The sequence below is a fragment of the Elgaria multicarinata genome, chromosome 2 (genome assembly GCF_023053635.1).
Source record: "Elgaria multicarinata webbii isolate HBS135686 ecotype San Diego chromosome 2, rElgMul1.1.pri, whole genome shotgun sequence".
NCBI classification, from domain to species: domain Eukaryota; kingdom Metazoa; phylum Chordata; class Lepidosauria; order Squamata; family Anguidae; genus Elgaria; species Elgaria multicarinata.
Window position 1 is genome coordinate 175806483 of NC_086172.1, and position 15628 is coordinate 175822110.

The 15628-nt window shown below is 45.4% G+C and overlaps 1 protein-coding gene across 1 annotated transcript in view; it reads left to right on the forward strand.

The window, feature by feature from the left end:
- Positions 1 to 1813: 1813 nt before the first annotated feature.
- The window catches only part of PELI2 (pellino E3 ubiquitin protein ligase family member 2), a 99681-nt gene continuing 85866 nt past the window's right edge, over positions 1814 to 15628 (forward strand). The window contains exon 1 of the mRNA XM_063118206.1: positions 1814 to 2163. Within this exon, the coding sequence (XP_062974276.1) occupies positions 2087 to 2163 (77 nt within the window). The 5' untranslated portion in view covers positions 1814 to 2086. The remainder of the gene's footprint in view (positions 2164 to 15628) is intronic.

Below are 15628 nucleotides of genomic sequence, written 5' to 3' on the forward strand. Positions count from 1 at the left end.
TGGAGCGGTGTACAAGGTAAAATGAAAATAAAAACAGAATAAAACAGTTAAAACAAAATTTAAAAAGAAGCAAAAACAGAAATCCAAGGCTGCATGTTAAAGAAAGGCTTCTTGGAATAAAGATGTTTTCAGGAAGCGCCGAAAGGAGTACAAAGTTGGTGCCTGCCTGACCTCCAGAGGCAGGGAGTTCCACAGGAGGGGGGGGCACCACGCTGAAGGCTCTTCCCCTGGTGGATTCCAATCGGAGGATGGATCTATGTGGAACCACCAGGAGCATGCCCTCAGATGACCTCAGTGACCGGGCAGGTTGGTAAGGGAGAAGGCGCTCTCTCAGGTATCCTGGTCCCAAGTTGTTTAGAGTTTTGTACACAAGTACAAGAACCTTAAACCTGGCCCGGTAGCGAATAGGCAGCCAGTGCAGTTCCCTCAGCAGAGGAGTTACATGCTGGAAAGGGTCAGCTCCAGAGAACAGCCAATGTCTAACAACATTAGAACAGGAATCAATACATCTTAAAATTTCTTGATTTTACACTGATCTGGATAGGCCTGCTGGAAAAGGCTAGTCTTTAAAGCTGCCTTAAAATCACACAGAGAGTTAATTTTATGAATCTCCTCCAGCAGGCCATACCACAATCTGGGGGTGACAGAAGAAAAGGTCCTCTGGGAAACTGATGTCAGCCTAGTTTTAGCTGACTGAAGTAAGTTCTCCCTAGAGGACCTGAGTGTGCGGGGCGGACTGTATGGGAGAAGGCGATCCCGCAGGTAACCTGGACCCAAACCGTTTAGGGCTTTAAAGGTAATGACCAACACTTTCTACTTTGCCCGGAAACTAATCGGCAGCCAGTGGAGTGATTTTAATGTTGGGGTAATATGCTCACCCCTAGATGTACTGGTGACCAACCTGGCTGCCATATTTTGAACTAGTTGAAGTTTCTGAACTAGGTACAATGGTAGCCCTATGTAGAGCGCATTGCAGAAGTCAAGCCTTGAGGTTACCAGCGCATGCACTACTGTCTTTAGGTCTTCTGACTCTAAGAAGGGGCGCAGCTGGCCTATCAGCCGAAGCTGATAGTAGGCACTCCTGGCCATGGCATCTATCTGAGCTGTCATTTGGAGCGACGGATCCAGGAGCACCCCCAAACTGCGAACACAGTCTTTCAGGGGGAGTGTAGCCCCATCCAGAACCGGTTGACACACTATGGCTGTGTACACCCACTGCTGGGGAACATGGGTAGGAGGGTGCTGTTGCACTCACATCCCGCTTGTGGCTGGCTGGCTCCTGTGTGGACACAGTGCTGGACTAGATGGACCCTTGGTGTGATCCAGCATGGCTCTTCTGTTGTTCTTATGCTCATTTTTTCCCTTTCACTTCTCTCCATCACACCAGGGCATGATGTCACGATGGACAATGCACATCGCGCTCTGAAAGAGGATCGCCGCAGCCTGGTAGCCTCAATAGGGGGCGCTCCACCACCCCTTCCCTCTCCCACCAGCGAAACACGGCTGCTGAAGGGAAGCATTGGTTTTAAACAGGGGCGGCGGGCCCTTTAAGAGCCTCCTCTTCTCCCTTGCCTTACTCTATGTTTACATAACAGACCGGACGATACCACCGCGGGTTTTGACGCAAACGGGGGGTGGAAGAGGAGTGTCGAGGGAAGGCTGGAAAGGCGGAGAGGGGAGGGCCTTTTCCACGCCTCCTTTTTGTGAGTGAGTGAGTGTGTGGGGGGAGGCGCTAGTTGGTCTCTCCCGGCCCCCCTCCGGCCGTTGTGGCTGTTGGTCGCTGGGTGCTCGCTGAGAGAAAGGAGACGGAGGCGAAGAGTCCGCGCCGGCGGGCGCGCGAAGCAAAAGCGGCCGCCCGTTTCGCCCGACCGAGCGCTCCTTATGAGAGGAGGGGGGGCGAAAAAGGGACGACGACGACGACGCTGAGGAGATTCCGGACGGATTCCTGAGCCCTTTACATTTCTTTTTAAATTATTCTGGTTGTTGTTGTTGTTTTTTTAAAAAATTATTTATTTATTTATTTATTTGTTGTTGTTGCCCCGCATGGGATTATAGCGGCGACAACAACAGTGGCGGCGGCGGCCCCATGTTTTCTCCCAGCCAGGAGGAGCACTGCGCGCCCAACAAGGAGCCCGTCAAATATGGGGAGCTCGTGGTACTGGGGTGAGTGAGGCAAGGAGCGAGCGCGCGCCCGGGTCGTGGGGACGCTACGCACTCGCGCGTCCTCGTGTGTGTGTGGGGGGGGAGGGGGCGATTTGATGAGGGGGAGGGGGGTCCTGTCCGTGAGGAGAGCGCGTTTAGGGGGGTTTAGGGGGAGGGGCGTTCATTCGAGTGAGGGGCGGCGGTGGGGGGCTGAGAGAGGGGCTCGATCGGACGGGCCGTTTGGGGTGTGTGTGTGTGTTTGTGTGAGGGGGGGCTTTGCTTGTTATGAGGCGAGCATTAGAAGCACACGCATCTGTGAGGAGAATGTGTGTATCGGTGGGTGGGTGGGTGGATGCGTGGCGTTAATTCGAGAGGGGGCAACGGTGGGCCGGTTGGGATGTGGGAGTTGCTTGTTGTGAGGAGAATATTGGAAACACGCACAGACACACACACACACACACACACACGTATCTATGAGGAGAATGTGTGTATCTGTGGGTGCGTGTGGTGGTGGTGGGCGTTAATTCGAGAGGGGGGGGCAACCTGGGCCGGTTGGGATGTGGGAGTTGCTTGTTGTGAGGAGAACATTGGAAACACACACACACACACACGTATCTGTGAGGAGAATGTGTGTATCTGTGGGTGCGTGTGGTGGTGGGGGCGTTAATTCGAGAGGGGGGCAACGGTGGGCTCGTTTGAACGGGCCGGTTGGGATGCGGGGGTTTGCTTGTTGTGAGGAGAACATTGGAAGCATACACACGCATTTGTGAGGAGAATGTGTGTATTTGTGGGTCGGGGGGCGTTAATTTGAGGGGGGGGCAACGGTGTGCTGAGGGGCTCGTTTGAACGGGCCGGTTGGAATGTGTGTGTGTTGCTTGTTGTGAGGAAAACATTGGAAACACACACGCGCGCGCGTATCTGTGAGGGGAATGTGTGTATCTGTGGGTGGGGGGCGTTAATTCGAGAGGGGGGGCCACGATGGGCTCGTTTGAACGGGCCGGTTGGGATGTGGGGTGTGTGTGTTGGCTTGTTGTGAGGAGAGCATTTGGAAACAGTCACTCGCACATGCATTTGTGAGGAGAATGTGTGTATCTGCGTGAGTGTGAGCCCCCCCCTTGAGCCCCAATTCGAGAGGGGGCTCAGCGCCCTCCCTGAGGAGACGAGGGGGCTTCTCCATGCGGCGCTCCCGAGGCGAGCGCGCAGGGAATCCCTCTCTCGCAGTGGGGGGAGGGTGGCCTGTGTGTGTGTGTGTGTGTGTGTGTGTGTGTGTGAGAGAGAGAGAGAGAGAGAGAGAGAGAGAGAGAGAGAGAGAGAGATGGGGGGGGTCCCCTAATTCGGGGTTCCTTCCTCTCAGGGAGGCCCTCGGAATTGGGCGAGGAGGGGAAGGTATTCTTGAGAGCATGTCTCGGACTTTGTTAAACCCCGAGGGGGTTCATGATTGTTGGGGGGAGAAGAAGGAGAAGAAGAGGGGCTCTGAGGTGGTGGTGGTGGAGGGGCCCTGGCAATATAGGGAGCTGAGACTTTTGAGAAGAGCCTTTTCTAGGGGCTGGAGTGGAGTGGAGGGGTGGGGAAGAGGTGTGTTCATAGATGGGGCCAGGGTTTTCTTGGTGGTGGGGTTTCCTGTCTCCCTTCCTTAAGGCAGATGTGAAGTGTATGTGTGTAAAGGGGTTGGGGGGGGGAGGAAAGGAAGAGAAGCGAGTTCAAGATTTTCTCCTTGGAAAAAACTCTGGCGTGGGAAGGGGGCTGGCCTGGTGCCCCACTGGAGGTCGTTGAAATGATGGGGAAGGTGTGTGTGTGTGTGTGTGTGTGTGTGTGTGTGTAAAGAATGCAAGAGAAAAATGTTTTATTTCGCTGTGCATCTCAGATGTGGGAGTGCTTGGAGTGGGCTCCCCACAGCTTGTTCAGAGGACTTGGAAAAGGGCAGTTCTCTTTTTTATTTTTGAATGCAGGGAAAGTGTGTGTGAGGGGGGGGGGGCGGGGGCGAAGCATCTGGCAGGCCTGGATATATTTGCTGGAGGTCGCAAGTCAGGAAGGGCAGCTGGGAGGGAGGAGAACAAAGAGGGGTTGGTGGCTGGGGAGACCCCTGCAAGGGAAAAAGCTAAGGTGGGTATGTGGGGGGTACTATCATTTCTGAGTAGGATTGGGTGGTGGAGGCAGGAGGATTAAATTGTGTGCTTGAGGAGAGGGAGTGGCGTGTGTGTGTGTAGGAGAGAATGAAGGGAGTAGGGGGGGTGGGGGGAAGGCAGGTGCTAGCATGCCCCAATGTGCCGTGTGCTGAAAGTTAACCAATGGAGATGGACCATAAAATTGATCCACTCATGTTTGGCTTTACTACTGGAGTCCCCATTCATGGAGAGTTGGCAGGTTCTTTGCCTGCTGGCTGCACATCCCTCTCCCACAGTCTTCTCCATCTTCCCCCTGGGGTGGAACTGTTGGGGGAGAATACCAAGGAAGAAAACCTCTCTAGGGTGAACTATGGAGGTGGTGTAGGGAACTTTCTAAACATTGGCCAACTAGTGTAGTAGTTTGTGCTCCTAGGTTTGGGGATCAGGGACTGATTGCATGGCCCTACTATTGTTTGGGAAAGGGGTTGCTTTCTGCATATGTTTGAGGCAGCTTGTGCTGGAAGACATCTGTTTGGGCTAATCTCTGCTCCTCAGCTTAGGCGGTTTCCTTGGAGCTTGTGTTTTCCTCTGGCCTAATATGTATCTGAGGGCTGGATTTCTTCCCATTTCTTGGCCGAGCCTCCTGGATTGCCAGGCATAATAGCTGGGCTTGTTTCATGGGAACATCCTAAAGAGCAGAGGGCTGAGGGCTCTCTGTGGTATGTACTGTTTCAAGGCTAGGGTGGGAGGTGGGGAAGGGAGCCATCAATTGGTGTCTCATGACATAGGAGTTGCTTCCAGCTTGGATAGCTCTTTAACACGCAAACTGAAACGTGTAAGATTCTAAAGCATGCAGTACAATAGCAGCAGAGACCTACACAAACTCTTTTTCTAAGTTCGTCACATACAGAGGAGTGTGCAAAAAGAGATTACCCTTTCCTGCACAGATCCCAGTCTGCAGATGGCTACTGCTGCGGTGCTTTTGTAATTAAAGGCTTCGTGCCATCCACTTCCTGACTCCCAGCAGTGTATTAATTACTGTGAATAGACATTGTTTTGTTTCCCCCAGATGCTTGGTGGGGGTGATGATGAACACTGGGTGGCTTGGCGGGATGGAATATATAAGTGATGGAGGACACGCCTCCTTCACTGCCAATTCGGGGGGGGGGGGGGGCGGCGGTTATCTATGTAATCGGCTTGGTGTTATGCACCAGCCCTGCTGTTCCAGCTTGGAGTTTCTCTGCTGAGTGCCATAGAAGCTGATGCTGAACGTAAGGCATCTAAGCCCTTGTTCACTGAGCCTCAGCAAACCCTGCAAGTGCGTTTAATCTCGATAGCTGAAAGTGCATAAAATGTACAGCAGGCAAGTGAACTTGCTTGATCAAATAAACAAAGCATGAAAACTGGCTGTGAAGCAAAGGCTGTTGCACAGAAAACTTACCCCCTCTATGAAATAATGCCACTGAGTACATTGCAGTAATCTTTAGCTGTTGTTGGACATCCTGGGAAGGATGCAGCAGGATCAGTGGATTTGAAACAAAAAACAGTAGCAGAAACCTGCTCATACTTGAATTTTCGGTTCTAGGCAAACCTCTGTAGGCTGTGCTGTGGTTTTCTTAACGTGACATTGTATTTGGCAGCACAAGGAATCTGTCAAAATCTGGTTACTAAGGAATGGATTATTCTAGCAATCACTGTGAAAATGTAACACGACTTCAAATACTTGAAAGGCTTGAGTTGTGGCAAAGCTGTTTATCTCAGCAGTTTCAGGTGGAAAAATCCATGTTAAGTTGCTAACAGCAGAGTAGTTTACTTGGAGTGGTGACATGCTGAAAACGGAGGGGGTCCTCAGCTCTGCTGTTCAGGTTGTGTCATTTCTGGAATTCCCTATTTAGTATCAAATCCTAAGATTTAAGTAGGTGGGATAGATTCATTTCATGCTGCTTGTTGATACAAAGTTGGAAGCATAGAAAGACGTGAGCGGTTTTGATTTTTAATAGTAGTTGAGAGTATACAAGTGCAGGACACATGGCTGCAATTTGAACTTTAGTTCTGTTTCTAAATATTTATAATGGGATGTTTTTGCTTGCTGTCTAAGAATAAATGTGTCCTCCTTTAGCTCAGTAGATTTTTTTGGGTTGCCCTATGAAATAATAAAGAGTTTTTATTCCTCTTTGTCAGTAACCTGCAATATTGAAAATAGGTTTTTGTTTTATGACCTGTGATCCCTACCCCCAATAGTGTTTTGTTGAAACATTTGGGACTTCTTATACCATGAATGTTTTTTTTTTAAAGATTGTATGTTAGGTTTGGTTGTTTGTGTTTTTGCTTCTTGTTGTGTTTTGTAATTACTGGTTATTTTTATGTTTTTTAACTATTTTGTTAGTGACTTTGGGTGACTCCTTTCTGGAGGAGGAAAAGAGTGGTGTGAACAGAATGCATAAATAAATAATGGATACGTTTTAATTATCATATAAGGGAGCGATCCTGTGGCTCCTAGACAGTGTCTGGAGGAAGGCATAGGATTGTTTGGTTTACTGCACTGAGGTCAGAGACAGGGCTCTGACCTCTGAGCCAATAAACTATGCTTCCCTCTCCTTCCCCCTTGGAGCCAGTGTGTAGAGAACTGCACCAGCTACCTCTCTGCACTCAGAAACCTTGAGCACGGAGATGGGGGTAAGGGGGTGTTCCTGGGGTGGGTGGGGAGGAGAAGAGACTGGAGAAGTTGGCTTATGTAGCTTCCTATTCTTGTCTCAACCTTATTCCCTTCCTCTCTGAACTGCTGCTACTAGACAGGTGAAATTGCCCACCCTGCATTAGCAAACTCGGCGCCTCCGACTTCCTCCATAGGATTCCGCTCTAAAAGTACCAGCCACTAGCTTTGATAAAATTAACATTAAAGAAACATGTTTAGTGGAGTATTCCTTCAGCTGTGCCAGTGACATGTCTATCCTGTATTTAGATTGTAGCAAACCACATTTTAAAAAACTGAGATCTTAGCCCTAGGATTCCATAGTGCAAAATCTATTGAGTGGACCGAATGTGAGGGCCTGGGACAGCCAAAACCATTGGTAGGAAAACTATTGATGGTACTCAAAACACTTTTCTCTGTCTCTTCTCAGACCCCTTTTCAAGATGCTTAATCATTTAGCAGTGCCACAAATAGCATAATGCTATTCTCACCCCCTCCCCAAGAATAGGATCATTAGTAGGAAATAATCACAGAACAGCTTGAACAGCTGTTCAGTGTTCTAAAAAAACAGACAGAATAAATAATATTTGTGTAATCTTATGCTATTACTAGTGCCTGAAAATGAAGAACTCCAGGTAACAAGGTTTTGAATGAGATAATCACATCCTTGGAGGATTAGAAATAACTTGAATGGTTTGCGGTTTGGAGGTGTTAATGTATCATAACCATCTGTCTTGTGACAATTGCTGACTTATGGATATAGTAAGATGATCTGTTTAGTCATTTTAAAAATTGTTATTTTTCCTTAAATAGCAAAGACTGGTTGTGCTGAAAGTAACTTAAAAAGTATGATAGTTATAATACTGAGCAGAATTGTTTTATACCTATATTAAATGAAATAATGTGACTGAACTGTGTCTACTCTTCACTAGGTATCTCACATTGCTGTATAGGGATAGTTCCCTATGTGGATGTACACTTAGGGAAAAATAATTGTGCATGTTTCCCCCGCCCCAAGCATCTTATTGTAGCTATGATTGCTTTGACTGTTAATCTGCTCACAGAGTGGTGTCTAAAGCATTGCAATTTTGTTACTGCTGCAAATACACTTTAATGGCCTTTTCTCAGTAGTCCAGCATGAATTCTTTGTGAGTATAAGTGATGTGTGAATTCATGTTCAGGGAAGGTTTTCTTGTATGGTTTTATATGGCTGATATTGTGGTGAATAAAATACATGTTTCTATAAATTAAGGCAGACAAGTCAAAATGACTAGCTTTGAAAGATGATCTGTGTGATTAGAGAGAGTGTCCAATGGAGTTGCATTTTTCCCAAAGGGAGGTAAATGGGTAGAAGTGTATGTATGTATGTGAGAGAGACTGAGAGACTTTGACTGGGGTTGGATGACACGATAAGCCATAATGGGTTAAATAACTCACGTTGGATTATTTAATCCATTATGGATTATCGTGTCATCTGTCGGGAATTTTTTTTAACCCATGATGGGTTATTTGCTCAAAATAACCCACTCTGATAACCCATGGTCTGCAGTAGGGGTTATTTAACCCACCATGGGTTATTGTGTCCTCTGTCAGGCAATGTGGATTAATTTTCTTGCCTATAGAGTCGCCAAGTAAGATGCATTTGTGCAAATTCATACCTGCGCAGTTGTGCACTTTTAAGCTATGGTGAAAATATGCATTTTGGCTGTCTTCTTTATTTTTGCTTATTTTCCAAAAGTTTACTTGTGCCATTCCTTTTGGATGCTCCCCCCCCAATTTTGCCACCCCTGGGTGTAATTATGCAGGGTTTTGAAGGTGGATTGGATGCCTCCACACCAGGGGAGGTTGCGTATTAAGTTGGATCTCGAACCTGCAAACTTCAAAGAGTTTATTGGTGCTTCCCCTTTTTTTTTGGTGCACCTGGGGTCTTCATTTTGTGCAGGGTTTCATTGTTGGATTGGCTGCCTCCCAATTATGAGAGTGTGTGAAGTGTTGTCCCTATCCTGCAAAGCCCCAAGATTTTATAGCCACCTCCCACTTTTTGGTGCACTTGGGATTTTTGCTCCTTGGTGATTGGTTGTGTTTTTTTTTTTAATGTTAGGTTGGGTGCCTCCTGACTGCAAACTTCCAGCTCTTTAGAGATGAAACAGCGCCACTGGTTGAGTGGGAGGACTGCAACAGTACAGGTCGTGGGAGGGGGGGTGAGTTAAATTACACAAAGTAACTTAGTAAGCTACTCACAGTAGCTTATTTAGCCCATTTGCCCATTTGTGGGTGGGGGATCATGGGCTATTTCAAAAACAAACTACTGTGCGTAGCTTATTAACCCATCATGGGCTATTGTGGTAACCGAACGTAGCTCCAGATGGGCTCTCTCTCTCTTTTAATTCCTGGGTTTAATTTCTGATTCAGACTGCTCTGCCTCTCAATTAGCGGGCCAATATATTAGCAGGTGAATGAAATAAGCCATGTTTCACTCTAACACTAACTGACTTTGCAAATATATTTTTCATTCAACTGATTTGATGTGGTATGTTTAATTTCAGCAGAGATGGAAATCCATTTCCTACAGGCATACGATGCAAGAATAAACACGAATGCCTCATAGGGCCAAAGCATCTTATTCTATTATGCTCTTTCTTGCATACAGCATAATGCTGCTTCATGCAGTGCAACTTAAATATTATCACATATTTTGATTCTCCGGCCCCTTGCCCAAAACACTGGTTTAAATTGAATGGACACACAAGCCTATAGTTTGCTTCTATAGTACACATAAATGTTTGAAGCGGACTGTTCTGTCTTGGTGCTTTTTAAAAAGCTAGAACACTTACAGTGGCCTACTGACCTGAAATTGTTCTTCTCCTTTGGGGCTACTTAAATATTTAGGTGACACACTCTTTGCAAACTGCTCTACCACTCGATACCCATTGCCAGTATTCTATCCCCTTCAGATAATCAATTTTTACAGAAGATGTAGTATATTAAATGGACACTTGAGAAGCTTAGCCTTTGTTCTTTAGGCATAATATTCTGATGCAGAGCCCATGTACTTCAAAGGGATTTAGAATCTGCCTTCCATCTCTATAGTCCAGCTAAAATGGTAACTGTTATACCTCTGCTTGTACCAGTGCATGCTAGTCAGTATCCTGTGCTCCAGCAGTAGCAGTGCAAATGAAAAACTAGCCAAAGCTGAGAATTCTCAGTTCAAGAATTAGACCCCAGAGCATTTGCACATCTGGATCCAGTCTGCCAGTCATGACAATCATACACAGTCAGTCTCATTAGCAGCCTCACCAGACAGGGTGCCAGAAGATCACTTCTACATTGTTGGTGACACCTATCCTGATTTTCTTCTTTCCTCCTTTAGCAACCTTTCAGGGATAAGAAACAGTCTTAACCTCTGACTTTAATTTCCTGAAGTGCTGTAATACGACATGAAAAACGTTGCTCCTGGTAGCTGGTAGTGTTTGTATCAGTCCACAGTTATTGTTTTCAGTTTAATTAAATACTGACATGTATGTTCACCTGTGTTATTGAAATTGGCTATAAGCAGGCAGTGGTGGCATGTTAATCAGTAAGACCACAAGAGCAAAGCGAAAAGAGGAGGCCTCTGCTCCAATCTTTTATGTCCATGATCTTTAAGGAATTGGAATATGTAACTTTAATACTTGCTTTTGGATCTTATCTCCTTCTCATCTTCAGACTTGGCCATAGTTGATGTGTTCTATGCAACATGCAACCAACACATTACTCCATGTATTACAGAACTAAAACCTGAAATTCCTGAACTGAGCCCTGGAATAATAATAATAATAATAATAATAATAATAATAATAATAATAATAATTTCTTACCCGCCTCTCCCTTTGGATTGAGGTGGGGAACAACATTAGTACAGGAATCAACACATCTTAAAAAAACTCTTGACTTTACATTGTCTGGGTAGGCCTGCCGGAAAAGGCTAGTCTTCAAAGCTGCGTTAAAATCACATAGAGAGTTAATTTTATGAATCTCGTCCGGCAGGCCGTTCCACAGTCCAGGGGCGACAGAAGAAAAGGTCCTCTGGGGAACTGATGTCAGCCTAGTTTTGGCTGACTGAAGTAAGTTCTCCCAAGAGGACCTGAGTGTGCGGGGCGGACTGTATGGGAGAAGGCGATCCTGCAGGTAACCTGGACCCAAACCATTTAGGGCTTTAAAGATAGTGACCAACACTTTCTACTTTGCCAGGAAACTAATTGGCAGCCGGTGGAGTGATTTTAATGTTGGGGTGATATGCTCACCCCTAGATGTATTGGTGATCAACCTGGCTGCCATATTTATTTATTTATTTATTTATTTAGAATATTTATATACCGCTCCCCATTGAAAAATTTCAGAGCGGTGTACAAGGTAAAATGAAATTAAAAACAGAATAAACAGTTAAAACAAAATTTAAAAAGAAGCAAAAACAGAAATCCAAGGCTGCATGTTAAAGAAAGACTTCTTGGAATAAAGATGTTTTCAGGAGGCACCGAAAGGAGTACAAGGTTGGCGCCTGCCTGACCTCCAGAGGCAGGGAATTCCACAGGAGGGGGGCCACCACGCTGAAGGCTCTTCCCCTGGTGGATTCCAATCGGAGGATGGATCTATGTGGAACCACCAGGAGCAGGCCCTCGGATGACCTTAGTGACCGGGCAGGTTGGTAAGGGAGAAGGTGCTCTCTCAGGTATCCTGGTCCCAAGTTGTTTAGGGCTTTGTACAAAAGTTCAAGAACCTGAAACCTGGCCTGGTAGCGAATAGGCAGCCAGTGCAGTTCCCTCAGCAGAGGAGTTATATGCTGGAAAGGGGCAGCTCTAGACAACAGCCGAGCTGCAGCATTCTGCACTAGCTCCTGCTGCCGGAGCAGCTTCAAGGGCAGCCCCACATATTTTGAACTAGTTGAAGTTTCCGAACTAGGTACAATGGTAGCCCTATGTAGAGCACATTGTAGAAGTCAAGCCTTGAGGTTACCAGCACGTGCACTACTGTCTTTAGGTCTTCCAACTCTAGAAAAGGTCGCAACTGGCGCAACAGCCAAAGCTGATAGTAGGCACTCCTGGCTGTTGCATCTATCTGGGCTGTCATTTGGAGCAACGGATCCAGAAGCACCCCCAAACTGCGAACACAGTCTTTAAGGGTGTGTGTAGCCCCATCCAGAACTGGTTGACACATCTCCAAACCTAGGTCAGAGCCCTTGTCAGCAAGCACCTCCGTCTTGTCTGGATTCAGCTTTAGTTTGACACACTATCCTTAGCTGATGCTGTTATTGAAGGCATAGAGAAATATATTTGGGTGTCATCAGCATACTGATAGCACCCCGCCCCATGCCTCCGGAAGATCTCTCCTAGTGTTTTCATGTAGATGTTAAACAGCATTGGGGATGGGATGGCACCTTGTGGTACGCCATACAACAGCTCCTTTTTTGAGGAGCAACTATCCCCAAGCATCACCATCTGGAATCTACCTGAGAGGTAGGACTGGAACCACTGGAGCACAGTGCCCCCGATTCCTAAACCCTTCAGGCTCCCAGAAGGATACCATGTTCGAGGGTATCAAAAGCTGCTGAAAGGTCCAAAAGTACCAGCAGGGACACACTCCCCTTTTCAATACTCATGCGGAGATCATCCACTAAGGCGACCATGGCTGTCTCAACTCCGTATCCCCCTCTAAAACCTGTTTGAAATGGGTCTAGAAAATCTGTATCATCCAAAAACTGCTTGTGCACTGACCTGCAATCAGTTCATCAATCTCTTCTCTACCAGGGTTCGATCCTGGGAGCTTTAGCAGGAGCACAGAAGGTTAAATAGTGTGATCAGAGTGGGCAAATGTTGCACGCTCTTCCATTGTAAAGCTAGATTAAAAGCTTTACACTTTTAATCAGTATTTGAATTATAGGAATCTTTCTGAGCAAAACTGTCCTCTTAGGCTGGATTTAAAAATATGTTCAAGATGTACTTGTAATGACTAATAAAGGATCTTTGGGATACAGATAAAAGATACTGCAGTTTGAAATGTGCTAATATGCATTTAAAGGCTGGTTCAGCAGAACTTCTAACTGTGCTTCGGAATATCTCTTCCCTCCCCACTTTCTAGGTGGTGTTTTGGAAAATACCAGAAACACCTTCTACTGCTATGTAATGATTTTGATCAAATTGCCACATCTTAACTGATACTGAATAATTAGCATGCAATCAAAACAGCAAAAAATTTTTTGGATACGGTGTTTCCATTGCTCTGGCTTGGAAAGACTTTTAAAGTGACTTGTTCTCCTCCCCTTACCCTTCCTCTTTGCTTCTGTGAATCTGATTTATTGATCTGGAAAGGGACCAGGGGGCATCCAATCCAGTCTCCTGCTTGGAGGTGGGACCATCTGCTCACCTGCCCCTCCCCCCAAACCCATTTCTATAGTACTGACTACTGTGCCACAACCAGAGAGAGCAGGTACAGGTGCTTTTTCAGCTGTGGTGGCTTCAGAGCCACTTAAGCTTAAGGTCTCAGTAAAGAATGCAGTTACTTCAAAAACGCTGAGCAATAATAATAATAATAATAATAATAATAATAATATATTTATTTGTTACCTGCCTCTCCCTCTGGATCGAAGCGGGTTTTGTTGTTGTTTATTCGTTCAGTCGTTTCCGACACAAATAATAACACCATAAAATACATACAACTAATTCAAATGTTTGAAACCAGTGCATTATTAAAATCAGCACACCATTAAAAAAGGCATCTTAGCTTCCCTTCCTGATTTTTGTTTTGTTTTGTTTTGTTTAAAGAAATGGGGTACATTTGCATTAGTTGGCCTGAGGATAAATGGAAATTACAAAACCTGCAGCTAACTCCAAGGAAAGAATCTGTTTATAACAAGACTTCTGCTTCACAGGACCTTCTTCTCAGAGATAGAAATATCGTCATTCTATTTCTGGCTTTACATAAACATGTGTTTTCAGACAGTAATGTGCCTCCCAAGAGCATATCTTTTTAAAATAAAATAAAATAAATTGAGCAGACAAAAATAAAAGGTTTGGGTTTTTTTCCCAAGCAGATCTGGTTTGCTCTTATGTCCCTCCTAGAGTCCATGTAGGAATCTGTTCAGGAAGGAAAATGTGGGGTACTGTTCAGTAATTATTTTTAGCGGACAATCATAGGAATATTTGTGGGCAAGTTCCTAGAGTTAAGGTACAACCCTATGCATGCCTACTCAGAAGTAAGTCAGATTGTGTTCAGTAGGTTCTACTCTCAGCTAAGTGTGTATAAGATTACAGCCTGTCTCTTACTTGCCTAACAGAGGTTTTTAAACATTATTCTAGCTGTTCTCTTGAACTGTGATTTTAGAATTTTAGAAAAGATCTAAGAGTGGATTTGAACTTATTTTTGCCTCTGGGCAGAAACAACAGTATTGTTTTCACATAAGCTTGGCTTGCGCAATCTTGTACAAGCATTGTAGCCCTGAGGCTGGGTTTTGGAGAAGAAGTCCACAGGCTCCAGCTTCACTGGAATTTGCAATTACTCCAGTACCTTTGAAAAATGCAGTGTAAGGCAGTTACAACAAGACTAAATCATAGAATCTTTTGTATTATTTTTTTTGTTAATGTTAACATGTTCAGTTGCTGCATGTTAAAACTGAAGTTCAGAATGACATTGTGTCATGTATAACCGTGTATGCTGAGAAGCAATATTTCCATATAGTTGGTTACCTTATTTATTGGGTTACTATTTGATCACCCTATGACTATCAAAACTGACCAGGTTTGAACAATCACGATGGCTTATTTTCCCTCCCTGCGCATGTTAGTCAAAAGCAGCCTAATTAGCATAATTAGCCTTGCCGGGCACAGCAGGGGTGGGTAGCTAAAGTGGTTTACAAACCACCCTAAAACTCATGGTTTGTTCTAGGGTTTCAGGGTCATTTGTAAACCACCCCAGCAACACAGCCTTGCGGAGTTCAGATGTTACAAAGCCTGCATCTAGTAAAGATAATTATGTGGCTCGCGACTGGGACACACGATCACACTCTGTGATAGTGTGAACCTGCCCTGAGTATTTCTTGTATATTCTTATTTATTTGAATGTAATGCTTTGTAAATGACACACTCTTTTCTATTGTCTGATTAAAACCCGTGTGATCTAGGGTTTAGAGTGGTGAATTTTGACCCAGGTTCGAGCTCTGGTTTATCTGAGAACTTGCTGGATGGGCTCTTCTCAGTTTCTGTATCCTCTGTTTACAAAATGGGACTAATTCTTGTCGTTACTTTCCAGGTTAAACAAGTTAAAGATTGATGAAGACCGTTGGAAGCAACATTAATTAGGGTGACAACATGAAAAGGAAGGTGGACAGAGCTCCTGTATCTTTAACAGTTGTACTGAAAAGGGAATTTCAGCAGGTGTCATTTGTATATATGGGGAACCCAGTGAAATTCCCTCTTCATCACCACAGTTAAAGCTGCAGGTGCCCTGCCCTCTTTTAAATCTGGTCACTCTAGTATAGCACCTGCAGCTTTAACTGTGGTGATGAAGAGGGAATTTCACCAGGTTCTCCATATATACAAATGGCACCTGCTGAAATTCCCTTTTGTATGCAACTGGAGCCCTGTCCTCTTTTTCATAGGGTCACCCTACATTAATTGTTCATGTATATGTGCTTCTGGATAATTAGAGACTCTGCCTG